At 38.1% G+C, this 19,269-nt stretch overlaps 1 protein-coding gene across 2 annotated transcripts in view; it reads left to right on the forward strand.

Annotated features, from left to right (window-relative positions):
* The window catches only part of LOC124145435, a 51,378-nt gene extending 37,209 nt beyond the window's left edge, over positions 1 to 14,169 (forward strand). Inside the window, exons 1-5 of one of the 2 annotated variants that reach the window (XM_046515183.2) lie at positions 5,081 to 5,120; positions 7,937 to 8,198; positions 8,726 to 8,753; positions 12,019 to 12,137; positions 14,001 to 14,169. In XM_046515183.2, the coding sequence (XP_046371139.2) occupies positions 7,995 to 8,198; positions 8,726 to 8,753; positions 12,019 to 12,137; positions 14,001 to 14,159 (510 nt within the window). In that variant the 5' untranslated portion in view covers positions 5,081 to 5,120; positions 7,937 to 7,994 and the 3' untranslated portion in view covers positions 14,160 to 14,169. Of the gene's footprint in view, positions 1 to 5,080; positions 5,121 to 7,936; positions 8,199 to 8,725; positions 8,754 to 10,706; positions 10,829 to 12,018; positions 12,138 to 14,000 lie in introns of those variants that run through there. The other variant, XM_048386440.1, reaches the window with a different exon arrangement.
* The last annotated feature ends 5,100 nt before the right edge of the window (positions 14,170 to 19,269 follow it).

A 19,269-nucleotide genomic window follows, 5' to 3' on the forward strand; every position in this document is an offset into this window, starting at 1 on the left:
CAGCAATATCGCTATACCATCATCATAAGCATTATTTGGTATATAAACGGTATATGTATAAAACGTCACTGCTGGAGAGTAGTCAGTCTCGATAATTTGCAGACAAAAACATATTCCAATGGGTGTGAAAGACAAAAGGTGAAGATAATGTTATGAATGGATCAGTGATAATCAGTGATGACACCAGGTGTTCTTGAATAGGTGAAGCATGACCTGCTCTACCGGTAGCACCCTCCACTCACAAAACTTGAAAGAGTAAGTGTCTGTTTGTTTCCTTACGTCGCACCCAGCAAGAGTCCTGCCACATTACGGCCCTCTGCTGTCAGTCAAATTACGTCATGACAATACGTCGTCATTATTATGAACAATGATCCACGTCGTTGGGCACGACGTTACGCTGTCAACAAGGAGGGCCAGCCGTTTCAGTAAAGTTAGTGTCAATTTGTCAGGAGGTATAAAAACTCCCTGCAAAGGTTTAGGAAATGAGATCGCGCATCATATTGGCAAGCAACGTGTCATTCCAAGTCACTTCCTCTGTCATACAAGTTCTGGTCGATGATGAAACCTTGATGGAAAATACGAAAACATATAACTTTATGGATAATAGCGTCCTCCTTATTATATATAGCGACGTTCTGATGTAGGTTCTTACACCTTGACTACGACCAAATAATGTGAGGTACATGATATGTTGTGACAAGCAGCAGATAACAGTAGCAACAGCTCATGAGTAACAAGTAGTGCACACATGATTCAAAAAGCGTTATGTACAGTAAGAGTAACAAATAGTCCACAGGTTATGAAGCAAGATGTACAGTAAACTTAGGATTAACACTTTGAAACAAGCTGATTGGACACTATTTAAAAATAGACGATTGCTTGAGTATATCTTCATAGGCAGACGGGGTGTAATACCTTTGATTTCCTCTGTTGATCATTTTTTGTCACTGGATTTATATGGCTTCTGAGAGTTTTCTTTTTGTGAAGGCCTAGAGGATTTGGACTTTGTCGAACTGAAGTTGATGCCCAGAGAACGTTTGCTATTGACAGGCTTAACTGCAAGTAAAAATGAGCATTTGCGTGACATTTGAATTATGTGTACATGCACTTAATTCCCTAAACAACTGGAGAATGTTGATGCGCGTGATCTCATGATGTTTACCACTGGATTGTCTGGTCCAGACTCGATTATTTACAGACCGCCGTCATATAGCTGGAATATATGCTGCGTTAAACCACAACAAACAAACACACTTGGCTGGAATGGATACAAATTAAAAAGAGACTATTGCTTGAATATATCTCCATAGGCAGACAGGGTGTAATACCTTTGGTCTCTGTTGATAATTTTTTTTGTGTCACTGGATTTCTATGGCTTCTGAGAATGTTCTTTTTGTGAAGTCCTGATGCTTGGCCTAGTGGATTTGGAGAATTTGATGCCTAGGGAACGTTTGCTATTGATAGGCTTAACTGCAAGTAAAAATAAGCATTTGCGTGACATTTGAATTATGTGTACATGCACTTAATTTCCTAAGCAACAGGAGAATGTTGACGCCATAGGCTGAAATTGATGGGACAATCGACATCATTCTTCTTGTCAAACATTTTGGTAAGAGGCGACAAACAGGATGAATGTAATCGTTTCCTAATTGCGTGGATCGATGCTCGTGATGTGTATCACTAGATTGTCTGGTCAAGACTCGATTATTTACAGACCGCCGCCATAGAGCTGGAATATTGATGAGTGCTGCGTTAAACCACAAACAAACAAAGAAACAAACTGAGCTTGCTATCATTTTAAATTTCCATGCAAAAATCCATCTGCATATCTGTGCATAAATACATCCATCGATTCTCAAAAAGGTATTCCATATTCATGTCATATGTGTCCTTATGTAGTTTCATCATATTCGTATGGTGATGATATTCTTCCTGACGATTGGTAATTGAACCAAAACACAATTGCAAAGAGTTGTTCATAGCTCGATGTAAGAAGAATGCTGAAAAATTGCAAGATATTATTATAAAGATTGTTTTTATTCAGTCTAAGTAAGGATACGATTTATGAACGAACAACTTCTTTATTACAAGAACTTCTAAATACCTATCAAAGAAATTTATTCAGTCTATTAGGGCATGAACTCAAGTACCAAACTCATGACTTTGTCGATCATACGTAACATATTATGACAGAGACAAAAGCTAGACAATGAGAATTAGAAACGGTTATCCTTGTACATCTGCAAAGTTGTATTAATATTGTGTTATTTGTAATAAAATAAGACCTTTAGCAAAATATGGGTGTTTCATTCATATGAACCCGTAAAAAAACGAGTGATATTTTATTAAACGTTACATCGGCAGTATTTCCGCCATGTTGTGGCTTGCACTTTTATTATCCCCCGCCACTAAGTGGAAGGGGGATATAGGAATGAGTGCCGTCCGTCCGTCACGTTTCGTTTCCGGAGGAACACTAAAAATAATATGAGAGATGTCTTAAACTAACATGGCACATAGATCTCGTTTTGGTAGCTTGAGATTTTTTACCGTGAGAACCGTTACCAAAATTACCCAATTGAGATGAAACCACTTGACTTGGAATTTAAAGCCCATCATGGTCAAGTGTATACATTGCTCAGTAGGGTCAAATCAAACTTGTAGGTTTTGATGAACACAAAATTGTTGTAAAAAAGAATGACTAGAATGCGAAATGAAAGACTCTTCACCTGGACACACCCTGTTGAGAGCAGTCATGGTGATGGACTCAAGGCTGCTCACTTGAATGTTCGATCACTCAATGCTCATTTTGAAGATGTGAAGAATAATAAATTTGTCGGTGCGGTTCATGTTTTGTGTTTCACAGAAACTCAAGATTACAGTGAAAGAAACATCCAAGGATATCAAGTCTATACAGGAGACACTACACATGGTATTGTTGTGTAAGTGTTTCATGAACAGTGTCCAGCTTTGTGATGTAACGTCATCTCGCAGTATTGAATACATTTTTCTTTCTTTGTGAACATGTTCCTTGTTCCTGGGCATTTCAACTGTGAGTGAAAAACTGAAATTTGAAGATTTCTTTAATGTGCTAAAAAAGAATCAACTCATTCACTCTCCAACTCACTGTCTTAGAGCTACACTGGACTTGATGTTTACTGATCATGTCAGTGCTGTTTGATTCCAAACACCAGTCCACTGCTCAGATCATCATATGTTTGTCGCTGTTCTTCTCAGTACACCTCATGATAACCCCTGCTATTATTGATCTCTAAGTAAAGTAAGAACTCCCTTACTTCTCTGATTATTGTTTAAGTAATAACACAGCTCATCACAAATACAGTTTTCGTATTCTATCATCAACTGCAGATGACACGAAACACCAGAAATAACATTTTTAGTGCTTGCGATTAGGCCATTTACAAAAAGGTCAGCTGAACATAGTTCACGGGGGCTAATGGCTTGCACACAACCAGACACGTCATATTGGAGGGGAAATGAGTATTTCATGCTTGTTAACGCTGTATTGTGTAAAAACCTGTTGACAAATACATATGTTATCTTTGGATTGTAGATCGAGTCTTGACGAAGTGCAGACACTTATTTATACGCTGTAAAATAATAGTCTTTCTTTACCGTTTTACTGCATATATATAATCTTCTGTACATTTCCTAGACTCGATGAACGCACCAAAGATTACATATGAAGATGTATCAACTGTGACCGGCATTTGTCGCCAGGGTAATCAAATGATACCCTGGAATCTTCAGAACAGCTTCCACGTCTAGTGTATTTCATCAATGTGGACAGTCACAAGTCGCAATAAGCTGGAAAGGCCACCGATGTTGCAGGATATCAAAATAGTATTCATGTCTTATAAAAGCATAAAAGTACAACAGTAACTAGACCAACATATAGTCCCTGAAATAAGCTTATGTACCCGGCAAAATAAAAATGCTTTTATAAGGGAACCATGGAGTATTCATGAACCCTCGAGTTTTTAATTTTCAGAGCTGGAAATTGGATGAGAATAGGGTCACTGTTTTACATAAAATATCTTTTCTAGAGTCTGTAAGACAGAGTAAACAGTTACATACCATAATTATATAGTAATTAATATAACACGAAATACTATCATTCCGAATATCAAAACCGGACGCTGTTGATTATGCTTGAAAACTGACCACCAAGGTATATATTGTGTGATTATTAATAGGTACTATGTTCTATTACCTTTACATAGGATGTGGTATTAGAATAAGGTTTGCATTATTTACGGGTCTCAGTTTTCAGTGCAAATATTAATATGTTTAACCTGTCTGACAACAACCTAAAAGATGACATTGATGGGGTAGGATCTGTAATGATAAATGCAAATATTAAGTTTCCTGCATGTGGAAGCTGTATACTAAGTTAAATGAAAAATGAATTTATACCTTTTGAGAAAGTGTTGGCTAAAATGGATCAGGTGGTCAGGTTTGGGGACTTGGCTCAATCCGTGTCAACCAACCCAAATGTAAGGACAACTTGCTCATTCTTTACATCTCTAGTTTACCTGGTCCAGACGTGAATGTCTACTAACCACCACAAGTTAGTGGGCGTAATGCTGCCTGTGGCAATAAACACTCACTCACTCACTCACTGAGATGATGAGTTATCCATACAGTAATGGTGACAACGAAAAGCAATACGTGGAATACACATAGGATAGGAATGATTGCGTTGTCAAAAGGTAACCTTGGGGGATATATAGTCATAAACACCATCCGTAACCAGTGTTACTCATGATCATTCGGCACACCGCACATTTCTGTTTTCACTTAGCTGTTTGAAATTACATAAACTCTCAAAAATGGAAGCAGATATGTGGTATAGATGTCAGTACCCTTATCAAGCACGTGATCAACAGGTTAATACGATATGGCAATATTGCTACAAACTGCTCATGTAACCGTTATCATCCATATCTATTTGCACTACTTTTTATGATAGACGCAGTAGGAATTTATTGCATATTATACCATTATTATTACTATTTGCATAAAGGACATGTATATATAACACGTCACATTCGGCCCTAGACATCTACCAACAGCCAACGTCCAAAACTGGTACTGTCCAGGTAAGTTCAATCAATCAATCTTTTATTTTGCTACGTATGGGCCACGGGCCTTTTGTACATCAATACAGATCAAGATGAAGTCCATATGTATTCTACAATGTACTAGATTGTCTGGTCCAGACTCGTATATTAACAAAAACGTCGTCATGTAGCTGAAATATTACTGAGTGAAATGCAGTTTACTAACAATGCAGATGCTCATATGAAGGGCTCCCAAATGACTCCGCAATATAGTGACCATCTTATCTGTTGCCAAATTGTAAGAACTGAATCGAAGTCAGGTTTGCTACTGGTAGGGAAGGACATGCTTACCCTTTTCATATTATTGAGACTGTTGACACGAGTTGACTTTCTATGGTATCTGACTCAACGAAAGCGAGAATGAATGTTGTATTTTATTTATTATCCACGTTTAATATATATCTAAGTGTAAATACATAACAACTTTCGTTCGCTAACAGACCAAACTAAAATCGGTTGCAAAATTTGGTTGCACATATATATTGATATATGCCAACATGCAAACATAACAGCACCGACGGTCAAGATCCTTATTTGAGAATGTCTTCAAATTATGGTTATTCAAGAGCTTTGTTATTTGTGCGCAGGACGTCCACAAGAACATTTAAAAAGTCAAATAGCGCATCGCTTTGAATATCGGACAAACAGTCGGTCACTCGCACCACCGAGCTCCCGGCTGTGCAAACAATGTGGTTCGGATTCCTCGATCTATCAGCTGAATTTATATCCTGTCCGTACCATTTTGGAAGAGGGAAATCAGAGTGTTCGCCAAAGACATTCATGTCAACTGTATGACTCAATACTAAAGAGATTAACATCAACAAACTTAAGTGATCCGTGATCTACTCAGAGCGTTTTACGCATTATAGGGAATGTTATTGTTCACATTTGAGATGTTTTGGGCCACAAAAACAGAAGTCAGGCACACTTACAGTTTTCGAATGATTTGTATCGGAACTGTTCACTTTGAGTGACCTGGTCGTGCTGTCGTGTATGTTCATCCATCAACAACCACCTTCGGATGCAACGTCACAAAATACGCTTCGAAAGGGGACACTGATGGCACAACCGGAACATCCAACGAAAGTCTAGATATCTGTCCAGATAGTTTAAACTGACTTTATTTCAACAAGCTTAACCTTGAAACAAATTAAAAGTCGCGAAAAGGTTGGGTGCGTCACGCTCAAAAGGACCATTGACAGAAGATCAATCGCTAGTCGTACTTTGCATATGGACATGTCTCGATAATATAATGTCGGTAGTAGCTCTATGCATAACAAATATGGAATGCAAAGCGAATTTGTTCCGTGTGACGATTTTGCCTGGTGTAATAAAGGGAGTGAGTGAGTGAGTTGAGTTTAACGCCGCTTTAAACAGAATTCCCGTGATATCGCGGCGTGTCAGCTTACGGTGGGAGGAAAGCCCGAAGTGATGCAGGTCTCAGACGTTTACCATCTCGCTGAAACCCACCAGCACGGGTATGGTGCTGACAAACCTTGAAACATAATCGGGGCGAACCGGGATTCGAACACTCAACAATAGGATTCTGGCGTGCCCAAGGGACGCATCTCTGCACAGCGAATCGCGGCGCCTTAGATGACTGGGCCACCCGTGCCCCTTGATGTAATAAAGAGTGCGCAAATGTCTCTCGCTTTCATGAGATTCCTTCAGTTTTGCCTTTTAGCTGTACAAGTCAAAGACGACTCGTGATTTTTTTAGAAATGAAAACGGTGTTCCGGTGTGAGAGAGGTCACGGTTATCAAATCAAAACGAATAAAACGAGGTCACACTGGTAACACACACGTGTGATGTCCGGATTAAGTATCAGACCACCTGTATCTCCACCACGTGGGTAATAAATTGCTGTATCGGTCCTGTTGACACTTTTCGGTAAGACATTGTGAGTCAAAATGTAGAAAAACTTGGTTAGAATTATATGATCAATTTATCACCAAATGCTCATCTTTCGAGAACATTGCATCGTTTGTTACCCAAATAACATAAAAGCGACAGAACTATGTCCATAATCATAAGACATCTCTGCTAACGGCAAAGCCCATTGTATGGTTCCAAGCACGGTGGTCTTGTTGACCCAGAGACATATCAATTTTGCATTTTACTTAAAATGTTAAACAGACAAAAAAGTACTGTTTGGGTACAGACGGTAAACTAACCCAACTATGCTACAGACAGGACTGCAGCAATATTCGGTTCTGATTCCAGGGTGGTCAAGATCACGGATAGCATGAATTCTACTTATTATAACCGCGAATGCATCTTCTATTTCCACAATTATTTGACAACATTAGTAAACTTGTTCAGTAGGTGGAGAAAAGTTTTTCTGATTTCCGATGCAGTATTACGTATTGTGTCACGAAAATGTCCTGAACTTCTCCAGTGGCATTGAATGAAAGGATTCAGCCAGATTAGATTGGGCACCAACAGAAGTGTTCCCCATTCTGAAGGGCGCCCCATTCTTTGCATGAAAGTTAGGATATTATAAGAAATGTATCATCATTCTAATAACCTTAATTGCGGTCGACCTCACAGGAATTCATTGAAATCGAAAGATGTGTTCAGCAATGCCACATGGATGTAATGACAAAAAAAACCACTTGTGATTGTTTCATTTCCGTATCATGGCCGAATCAGGAAATGTTTCTAAACTAAATCAATTTGACATTTGTCTGTACATGAACAAGGTATTCAGACCGTATCAATGTAAAAATCACCATTTTAAATAGTAATTTAACGCCAGTGCACGTTCAACTAACACATGGTCCCATTTGCGCCAGAGCTGAACTACTTGTCTCAGAGAAAATCCTCTTTGCCTGTACGTAAGGACTTGCAACAATGCTGCTGTTCGTCGCTGGTCTCATCACCATGTCGTGTCTCACCCTGTCAGTGCTCAGCGCTGATGATGGTAGAGACGCCCTTCTATACAAAGTGGACATCTTCCTGCCCCCTAATGAGGGGAGGGATGAGATAGCGGACATACTGCACATTCAGGAGACAGTGAAAGATCTATCTGACATCGATGTTCTTTTTTCATTTAAGGTTTGTACAATTATTGAAATAATTTTGTTAATAATGCATAGCACATCATCGACCACCCAGTGCATCCTGATAGAATACCCTGGACCTAGTTGCATCTATATTTGTTTGTAAAATTATTACGTTCTCTATTTTTCTTACGATTACCTTTTGCGGAATAACACTGGCAGAGGAATACAGTTTGTTTGGCTAGTTTTATCGTTGTGGCATTTTAATCAGTTACCTTTTTCGAGGACACATAATACACTGGATAGGTTGTAGATTTAGGGTGGAGCTGATGGAAAATTAATCAACAAAATGAGAAGTTGAGTTTAGGAAAGTTGAAGTCATACCCCTTGTCATACAGTCTTGGGGATTGTGTTTTTGTCACTCTGAATGTTCATGCACAGATCTGAATATGAAACAAAGTAGGCGGTTTCACTGGTCTCTTTTGTTTCACTTTCAAGTGGGTAAATCGGTGGAAGGGAATTGACTATTTGCACATTATTGAAGATACTGTCTTGTACAAAATATTTTTCTTTGTTAAACAGGAGCTCGGGAATCCACGGATTATTCTTGGTAAGCCCACTTACTCTATTTTGAAAATTGTGAAGATGATGGGTTCTACCTGTATACCAGGACAAGCTTACCCTTTAAGCGATTTTCAATGGTTTTCAATGATCCCTTAATACATGCTCATCATTATTTTACCTGTTTGACGCAGTGGAATCTGAGCAGGTAATGGAGGATGATTTTATCTGGCGTTGATGTTTTATATTAACAATTTAGTAATCATCAGTATGTATATAAATAGAGGTAAATATACACGCCTACTGTGATAATATGTCAGTAATAGTAGGACTGATTTTTAAGGAATTAACCATAAATTTTCCGTTTCTTATCTTGGAATTTGTAAAAAAACCAGATGCTGCATGAAGGTAAATAAAATACTTCTTATTTTCTTCTGCGAAAATGCACAAAATAAGGGATTGCATTACTGGTGATTCCCAAATCATGTTGGGATTCATGACAACAACATCCACATTGAGAGATGGAGATTATGTAGAGTTTATCACGCTTGTGTGTTTGGGGATGGTAAATAACCTCTTTGTCAAATATTGTCATTCTTCAATTTTGTGTTCGAAAAATCTCTTCCCATCTCTCACAAACATTACCTGAACATCGCAAGTTTTCCTTGAATTTTATGTCAGAAGGTAAGTGATGTGTCAGTCGGGACAGTGACAACAGTCTATACAGTTCCAACTCAGACCTGTTTCTAAAACAGTGGCGTAACTGCTTATATGCTTGCCTTGCAATCCATCGGTCCGTCCTCTAGAGTAACTGCCCTTTAACAAAGGGAAGCTAATCTATCCCTAGTCTATGAGACGTTACTTTTGTTGCCAGTCTGCTTGTCCTGTCGTGACGTTAGGAAGTGCAGTCAGATGTTCACACAGCGACAAAGCGAATAAGAAACACTGCGGATATATTTCGGCCACACCGAAAAGGTTCCAAGCCACAGAGGTCTACAAGCACAGATATGGAAACTGATCCCACTAGGCTAGTGTTCTCGCTAAATTGTTCCGCAATTTTTTCACCAAAGTTGCCCAAACTCGTAAAATGCCTTAGCTTCGTCACAGTTAAACATTAATTTTCAGTATATTTGTCTTTTCTTTCAGTAATGATAACAATTGTCCAAGTATATTTTTCTAGATTCCCGATGGTTAATTCTGACTCGATCGCCGAATGACAAGGGAGACGCCGTGTTTGTTTGTAAGCGCAGAAAATCTTTTTTATCCGTTGGTTTTTTTTCTGACGAGATAACTACCCATTATAATAATAAATTATTAACACTGGCCGCAGATCTTAGACGTAGAGATATTATTAGTTGACTGAACATCTTAGCTTTTGTATTGAAAGAGAATAGACACTATTTCTAATTCCTAAAAGAGTAATAATTAATTGTTGATAAATGAGGACTGCAATTGTGACATTTTAGAAAGTGTTTTTTCGAAATATTGTTGAACATTTCATTATTCGTATGATGTACAAAATTGGTACGTGACTAGTCCGATGATGCAAGAAAATGACAATTATGATCAAAACACGAGTTCCCGTGATGAGATTGTCAATAACACGTATAACCGCCACGTGTCTGGGCGACCACCTAAAACCTCCGCTTGCTGCCTCCTGAGAGACGTTCGATGCCGCCCCGAGGCAAACTACTGTAGGAAACTACTTGGATGCACTGACGACAATTGATGTAAATAACACAATTATTACAAACAAGATAATTAGCTGACTGTCTGTCTGATTGTAATACCCTATACAGTACGTGTAAATAAAAAATGAACGTCAGTTTGGATGGGTTCATTGAATTATGAACGATTTAAAAGCGCAGGTTAAACTGTGTGAACCTCCGAGCTTGCGATCATCATCGTCGACTGCGTTCACAGTGGCGCATACAACATGTACGCTGGGTTGCCAATAAGTGAAGACAGGTGATGTCTACAGACACCGTAAGTACCGTGTCACATCCCTCTATCACGTCAGTGACTTCGCACAGGAACTCGGTGTCAACCTGACCGGTGATTTATGGGCAACTTCTTTCGAGAATCATCGCCTTGTGATGGACAGAGTGGTCTTTCCCGAGAGAGGTGAAAACTGTTCTAAGTGAAACCATTGACGATTCTCTAGCTTATTGTATGATAACTTTGGCAATGACAGCAGTTTAGTTAAACTTCAAGACTTTATTACAGTATATCATATAGATGATGCCAATGTAGGTAAATACAAGCGACAAAACAATTTCTATTTACCGGAAATCCCTGTCTAGTTCACGATATCATGAGCCATGTGCTGATGAATCACTGTTTAACAGAGATGATACCAGGTGTTTTTGAAAAGGTGTTCGTAGCTTGCCCGACCTGTGACATCCGTCACAAACACATGCAACGTCTAGTCAATTGTTCATCTAAACAAAACATTATAAGGGAATTTCATAGGACTTCATTTTGTCACTAAAACGATTTGAAAGCTTTACAGAGGCCTTGAAGGGTTCAAACAACCTCTGAGCATGAGTCGTATGACGCTCTCGGAAATCTTGAAAGAAAGATCATGCTCGATTGTACCTCAAAATTTGTGAAATGTAGACACCAAAGGGTGGTGATGCTGGAATATTGTTCGAAATAAAGAAAAGGATGATAAATGAAAAATTGATGTCATACCTCTTGTCACAAGTATTGTAAAGAGTGATTGTCACCCTGAATCTTCATGCATTGTTCTAAATATGAAACAGATGATATTGATGGCAATGGGCTATTTTATTTCTAGTTTAGGTGGGTAAATCAGGGGTACACTACGTAATGATCAACCCAGTCACCAAGCCTTGAGTGAGTGAGTGAGTTTGGATTTAACGTCACATCGGCAATATTTCAGCCACATACCACGCCTTGAAGATCCGGGGTAGAATAGGTCTTCAGCAACCCATGCTTGCCGTAAAAGGCGACTATGCTTGTCTTAAGAGGCGACTAACGGGATCGTGTGGTCAGGGTCGCTGACTTGGTTGATGTATGTCATCGTATCTCAATTGCGTAGATCGATTCTCATGATGTCAATCACTGGATTGTCTGGTCCAGACTCGATTATTTACAGACCGCCGTCATTTAGCTGGGATATTGCTGAGTGTTAAACAACAAATAAACAGACAAACCAAGCCTGATCACCGGATCTATTTTAGTTACCTATTACGATAGACATGGTATACGTGGGACACTAACATGGCTGGAGCTGCTCTGATATTGCTCGACACAAACGGAAAGTTGAAGTTATACCTCTTTCTCTTCAGGCTTGTCAACACTGGAGTACAACGAAATGCTTGAATGGACGCTTGAGAGAGATGCTGCCTTAGCCAGGTCCGGCCAGCAAATGACAATGTTCAGAGCTCTGGGAGAATACCCGCTTGAGGTAAGTGACCAAAGGTTTCATTGTTTTATTATGATACAGCAATAAAGTATCAGTGTTGTGTTATTAGATGGTACAGATACTATACGTCTTTAATTAAACAAGAAACAAACAAGAGTAATAGAGTATGCATTATTACTACACTGCTGCCTTCATTCTCCTTACACACATGTGCATTGTATGAATCGGTGCACCCTGCCGGTAACTCGTGTGCACTCCGTCGACGTAACCCAGTTACCCACACTTAACGAAGAGAACAAAGGTGGCCCCATCTTTAGCTTCGAGATGATAAAAAAGTTGTAGGTGAGGTGAAATGGGGTTTAACGTCGCGTTCAAGATTATTGCACTTATATAGCGACGTGCATGCATGTGTGTGTGTGTGTGTGTGTGTGTGTGTGTGTGTGTTCGTGTTCGGCTGCTTGTACTAGTCCGGACTGATGCCGATTTATAGTGCTTGCACACTGAGATACCATGCCGCAGTTTAACATGAATACCCCAATCAGACACGGTATAACCACTCTTTCTTTTAGCCGCTTATGCCGAGCGCCAGACAGGGTAACAACAAGTACCATCGTTTAACGTCTTTTGGTATGACGCGGCCGGGGATCGAACCCCGGACCTTTCGCTCTCCGGGCGGACGCTCTACCACTAGACCACGGAGGCGGTCCGGTCACAACAAAGCTCACTAGCCCATAACTAGTTAGGTTGAACAAGTTATTCGTTTGTTTGGTTTGGAACAAGCCCTAATTTTATTCACTGGTTTCTCGGTTGAGGTCAGTACCACAGGTGTTGATCGCTGATTTCACCCAACATTCCATTTGGCGAGCAAGACCATTCATTAAGGGAAGGATGTGAGTGAACGACAACACTGTGTGTCTCGATATCAATAACAAAATGTGAAGTTCTTTATGGCATCGCACCTGGACTGTCAACAGTTTTTATCAACCATTTGCTTGGCATTGTCTGATTTTAACAAGTACATGTAGAATGTCTTTTCGCAAAAAGCAAGACTACTACTACATATTATATTGAGGCAAAAGAGGAAAGAAGAGAACATTACTTTCTGTGATATTAGATTTTTATCACGAGAGTTGTCAGATGCCATGAGTGTCCAGCGAGTAATAATAATTATAATGTTCCATCTTTCCATCTTAACAAGGTCTTCCCTAGTGCACCGACACGTGCATATTCCATAACATGTAATGCATTCGTCACATGGAGCATATCTGCTCCACTCTCAGAATGCCCACACGAAGGTTACGAAAGAGCCTGGTGCCAGGACAGTTGGTATACGTTAATTCTGCATAGCCATTGTCACGCAACAGAGTAGATGAGCATCATCGTGAGGCTACTCCTTATTTCGTATGCAATCAAGTCATAAACTGTTGGAGCACCAGACTAATGACACAAAACTAAAATGTAGAATTGTATCGTTGAACGCAGAGGAGAATGATCCAGTAATTGTTATGTACATTCTTGTTTTGAAGTTTTAAGGGGTTTCCGGCGATGTCATTGGTTGACGTTTACATGGCCCGTTTATTTCTTACAAAACAAAATAGTGACGTTTACAAAGTATACTGAACCGCAAAAGAAACGTCACCATGGATAGATATATGAGAAACCTTATTTGTCCAAAAACTGTAAACATACATGTACTTTGAGATATAATAAAAAAGATGAAACTTGGCAAAAGGGATCATCAAGGTGGAAATTAAAGTGTCAAGTGTTCTTAAAGAGAAACACAACACTCGTCTCTGAAAAAATGGCATTATGTTCTTAAATGTCTGCAATATATTGTAGATATTTGACTCTGTAATGACAATGTTTGCCATCTGTAATTAATGATAATTTTTCAACCCACTTCAGCTCATCTACTTCGGAGCAGTTACCCAACATCGCATTGAAGAATATGAAGAATATTTGCATGGACCAAGAGACTTTGAGAATGTACTTCAGGAATCGAAAACCTTGATCATTACACAGGACAGTGCCAAGGAGACTAATCCGATGCGAAACGCTGTGTAGAATTGATCGATTAATGACTTAACATGTTTTAGTACAATTATTAGAACTCATTAACTGAATTCTTTCCAATAAAGTTCTCAGCAAATTCAATTCATTATAATTTCACGTGTCTGTTACACAACACAAACATAAATCAAATTGAGAGAGAGAGAGAGAGAGAGTTATCAGCATAACCTAAACATGAGTATTTGGAAAACCGCACAGTGTAATGTTTGAGGGCAAGTTAATACACTTCTTAAAGTGACATTTACAAGTTGGTTTGGTGAAAAAGGGAGATAGTTCTTTTGATATGCAACTTCTTTTTCGGTATAGATACTAATACCGTTATCAAGCAACTCCATACAGTTCAACTCCAATTCAAAGCTCGACTATTTCAATAAAGGCAGGAGAAGAAAACTCTCCGCACCAACTGGTGATCATTCATTCCACAAGCAATCTGTTGAGAAGTCCATCAGAATTCGCGAGGTCAACCGAAGAAACGGCTACACAAATTTTAAATTCAAATAGCAACAAAACACTTTCCATAGCCACAAGATAGCATGTAGTTGTTGCTTTGGGAATGTTATTTAACGCCGCACTCAGCAACATTCCAGCTATATGACGGCGGTCTGTAAATAATCGAGTCTGGACCAGACAATCCAGTGATTAATATCATGCGTATCGATCCACGCAATTGGGATCGATGACATACATCAACCAAGTCAGCGAGCCTGACCACCCGATCCCGTTCGTCACCTCTTACGACAAGCATAGTCGCTTTTTACGGCATGCATGGGTTGCTGAAGATCTATTCTACCCCGGATCTATATGGCATGTAGAATTAAGGTGCACTAAAATGAATGACGGTTGAATAAATGTAAATTGTGAGTGAGTGAGTAAGTGAGTTAAATTTAACGTCACATCGGCAGTATTTCAGCCATATGGTGACGAAACAGTTACATAATAATTATATTGTAATAAAAATATGTCAACGATGGACAGTATAATAACTAGAGTATCACAGTTTCGATTTTAAAACTAGTTTAGAATAGTTAAAAGTATACATTTTCATTCAACAATACAATATAAAAATGGGCTATAGATCACCAGCAACCAAAGTTAGGCCACCATACTAGGGACCATCGGGACTCACGATACTTCTGCTACCTGCACGGTTCCCCAGCAGGATTTCCGGTAACAACCGAACACAGTGGTTAATCCTTTTTCGACAATAACAATACGCCTTAAAAAGTCGAGCTCGTAGTTGAAGATTTCCCGTGTTTAGAAATCACTCGAGATTCCCTCCAGCCTCGTTTTCGAATATGCTCAGTATGACAACTGCACCATAAACAGGTAAAAAGGATCTAGCGAAGACAACCCACACGAGTTTTCCCGTGACAGGCAAGCCACTTGTTAGCATTCATGTTATGCTTTTTGTTAACAATTAAAAGGTGATGGGAGTAACATTTTGAGAATTAGTAATGTGAAATGATATTTGTTAATGGTTTTGGATTACTCAGCCCATAACTTTATTTGCATTCGTCTCGCCGTGACTATCATTCTCAATGCAAAACACACTAACTAGGCCCACCTTTTTAGTGTATGTAAATACGTTATTCGTTTATTTGTCCGCTAGAAACAAATGGTATAAACCCAAGGGAATTAAATATTGTCTTAAATATTGTGAAATATTGTTAACGAAAAACAAGGGCCAAAGGAACTGTTAGCAGGATTGATCAGGCAAGATTTTATAATACCATCTCAGGCAACTGATCAGCTAATTACTGCTAGGTAAATCTTCTCAAATCCACCAATGGCTTGTAATATTTTTGAACGGATTTTCCTATATAAAACTAAGTTTACAGTGAATAATTTAATATGTGAAATGATTATTATTTCATGTCATCTTTTTTTGTTTTTGTTTTGTTCCTGAACATGGTGAGCACATGTGTTTTTATTATTTGAAAAAATCCCTTATTCAGTGGACAATTTTTCCTTTGACCATAATATTTAATATCATGACACCAAAAATGTTACTAATTGAGTTATCTAATTTCCCAATATTTGTGAATGACAAGAAACAATGTGAATTTGACAAGCACAATTCTTTATTGTGTGTGAAACATAAATACATAGGATATATGTAAATTATAAATTATCATTTCAATAGTTCTACAAATATTAGCATTTTAATACCCTTGTAATGTTACATTGTGATTTTACTGCAACAGTTACCTCCAAACTTTTCTTATTTTATCAGATTAGAAGTTAAGACTTACTGATGATAGGTAATTTAAAAATGACATTTTCTTCTTTTTATCTTCATGAAAACAAGACTCATAAAAAAATTGTATTTTAGTGACCTGTTCATATATGATTTTTTTGTCAAAAGTATTAAAATTAAAATTAAAATTACTTATGTAAAGAAAAGAGGTTTATTGTAAAATGTTATAAGAGGACCTCTTGTTGGTAATTTCTTCATCACCCATATATAGGAGTTTTTCTTTACTTACCATGTTCTGAAATTTTTTTCACATTAAAAAAGAATAATGTTTTTAAAAAAAAATACCTTATAAGGTTGATTGGTGCACACCATGTTTATCTTCATCATTTTGTCTGCTCCCTATAAGAAATCAAAATGGTAAAGAAAAAATATAAATACATATATTACTTCTTTGAGTTTACATAGATTTAGGTTTGACTGAATACATTCAAGTTTAAACATGGTTATGTTGTTTTTTATAATGAGTTTCTTGATTGTCCTGAGATGTTTAAATAATTGAAGTCTTCATATTTACCCCCCCCCCCCCCAAATAATTATAGGCCAAAATAAATTAATTATATTGATCTGGATAAACTCCGACTGTTGAAAGGGGAAACAACTGCTGTGGTTGCAAAACATCTTGGTCGTGAGATGTACAGTACAGTCCGTCCGGCAAAGATTGATCGTTTCCTGCATTAACATTGAGTATTGCTTTAGATCCAAATTATTTGAGTCTCTATTTTCTTAAAATATGAAATTTAAGCCTCGATTATTTTTATATAGCTATGAAATATGTTTTTGATCGATAGGCTCAAGATCAACACTTAGTTATAACGTGACATTTATTATGTGGATGATAGTTATTCAAAAATACCAAAAACAATATGGTTTGTTTCACTATTTCATCAGTATTTTTACATGAGTTAATTAACTGTTTCATTAGCTTTGTTATTAGCCTTGAAAACGCCCAGTAAAGAATGTGGCTCACCTGGTTCCGTACAATCGATGCGGTATCTCACTTCGGTTACCGTCTCCCCATTCTGCAACTGAATCTCATACATTGGGAAGCCGAAATTCTCTGATATATCACACCCCTTCTTCCCCCACAAATTTTCTCTCGGTCACCAACTTTCGGAGATGGAAACACCGTCACTACGGTAATGTTTTGCCAGCTGGGGATTTCCTGTACCAGACGACTTCGGGTATCCCCGATCCGAAAATAGTGCCGTCAATTATTTTTAGCCAACCAACAAAACGCGATGACACAGCTCTCCACTCTCAGCCAGCCAATCAGATTGGGTGAATAAAAATAAACCACTCCTGGCGATTGAAGATCAAGCCCTGTTAATGGAGAAACGGATATTAGCAATCAATTAGAAGAAAAAAAATACACTACGTTTCAAAATGTGACATGAGTAAATATATTTTAAAGGATGTGGTTTTACTTATCCTTTCAGGGGGACAATAATGTTACGCTACTTCAAACCCCTTTGAGGATACAGCCACTAACCATCCAAGTTACCAATTATACACAATTATACTCAATAAGTTCAATATCTTTTAAAAATCAATAATTAAATGAGAACTTATTCTGTTAAAGATCCTTAATAGACGATGATTTGAAATAAGTATCCCTTGTGATGGAAAAATCAACACAGTCGGAAAGAGAGTCTGAAAAGATAAATTATAAATTGTTTATGTTTTCATTGTTTCCTTATGTATTCTAGTGCTGCTTTTGATTCGGCTGTAAAAAGGAATAGTTGTCTGGTATTCTGGATGACAGTAGCGCTAGGAACTGCGTTACCAACCTTAGATCCATCTGATAGATTTGTAGGTATTGTAAAAGTTCCGTATTGATTATATTCTTGTTGATAAATTAGTCGATTGGTTTCGGATTTATTCAGTTCAGTTAATGTAAGATACACCTGTGGTTTTACGGATGCCATGGTGGAGAAAGACAAAAGCTGAGTGGGGGCTATATTGTCAAGATTGATTTTAGCAGCGGACATATGATTGCAGTCTTATACCAAGTGGTGGAATAAGAGAAGATTTTGTTTTGTAGAGATTACCATAAAGGGGATTAAAAACACAGCCATGCGCTGGGTTGGAGTCATTGGAACATAATTTAGAGATATACTGTAGAGCTAATTTAATGTGACGGTGTTTAAGGGATGGCTTGTCAGCTTCTACATACAAATTATGAATAGGCGAAGTTCTGAAATCACCAAGGCAAACCCTCGGGCCCTGATGATGAATAGTCTCAAGTAATTTTATTTTTTTCACCCCCCTCCCCACTGTGAATTGGACACAACGTTTAATAAATGTGGGGCTTCCAAGCATTTATTCTTTATGTATTAATGTGGGGCAGAAAGGTAAATGGTGATCGAAAAGTAGAGCTAAGAATTTGACTTCCTTTACAACGTTAATGGGCGTGTTATCTAAATATAATTCTGGATCTTTGTGGGTTTATATTTTCTGCAAAAATGTATAATTGTTTTAGATTTTGAAAATTTAAAACCATTTTCTAAGAACATTTCTGGATTTTATTTAAGCATAGCTGCAGATGCCTTTCAATAGTATGCATGTTTTTGCCAAGACAAGAAATATTAAAATCATCCACGAAGAGCGATCCATTAATCGAATTGTTTAAAACTTTAGATAAACTGTTTATCTTAATACTACACAGGGTCACATACAAAATACTGCTTTGTGGGACCCCCTGATCCTGACTATAATGATCAGACAGGGTAGAGCCCACGCGGACTTGAAATTGTTTGTCAGTGAAAACTTCGGATATGAATTGAGGCAAACGCCCTCGCAATCCAAAATCATGTAAATCTTTTGAAATGCCGTGTTTTCAAGTATAGT

Source organism: Haliotis rufescens, unplaced genomic scaffold, assembly GCF_023055435.1.
Source record: "Haliotis rufescens isolate VD_foot unplaced genomic scaffold, xgHalRufe1.0.p SCAF_10, whole genome shotgun sequence".
Classification (NCBI taxonomy): domain Eukaryota; kingdom Metazoa; phylum Mollusca; class Gastropoda; order Lepetellida; family Haliotidae; genus Haliotis; species Haliotis rufescens.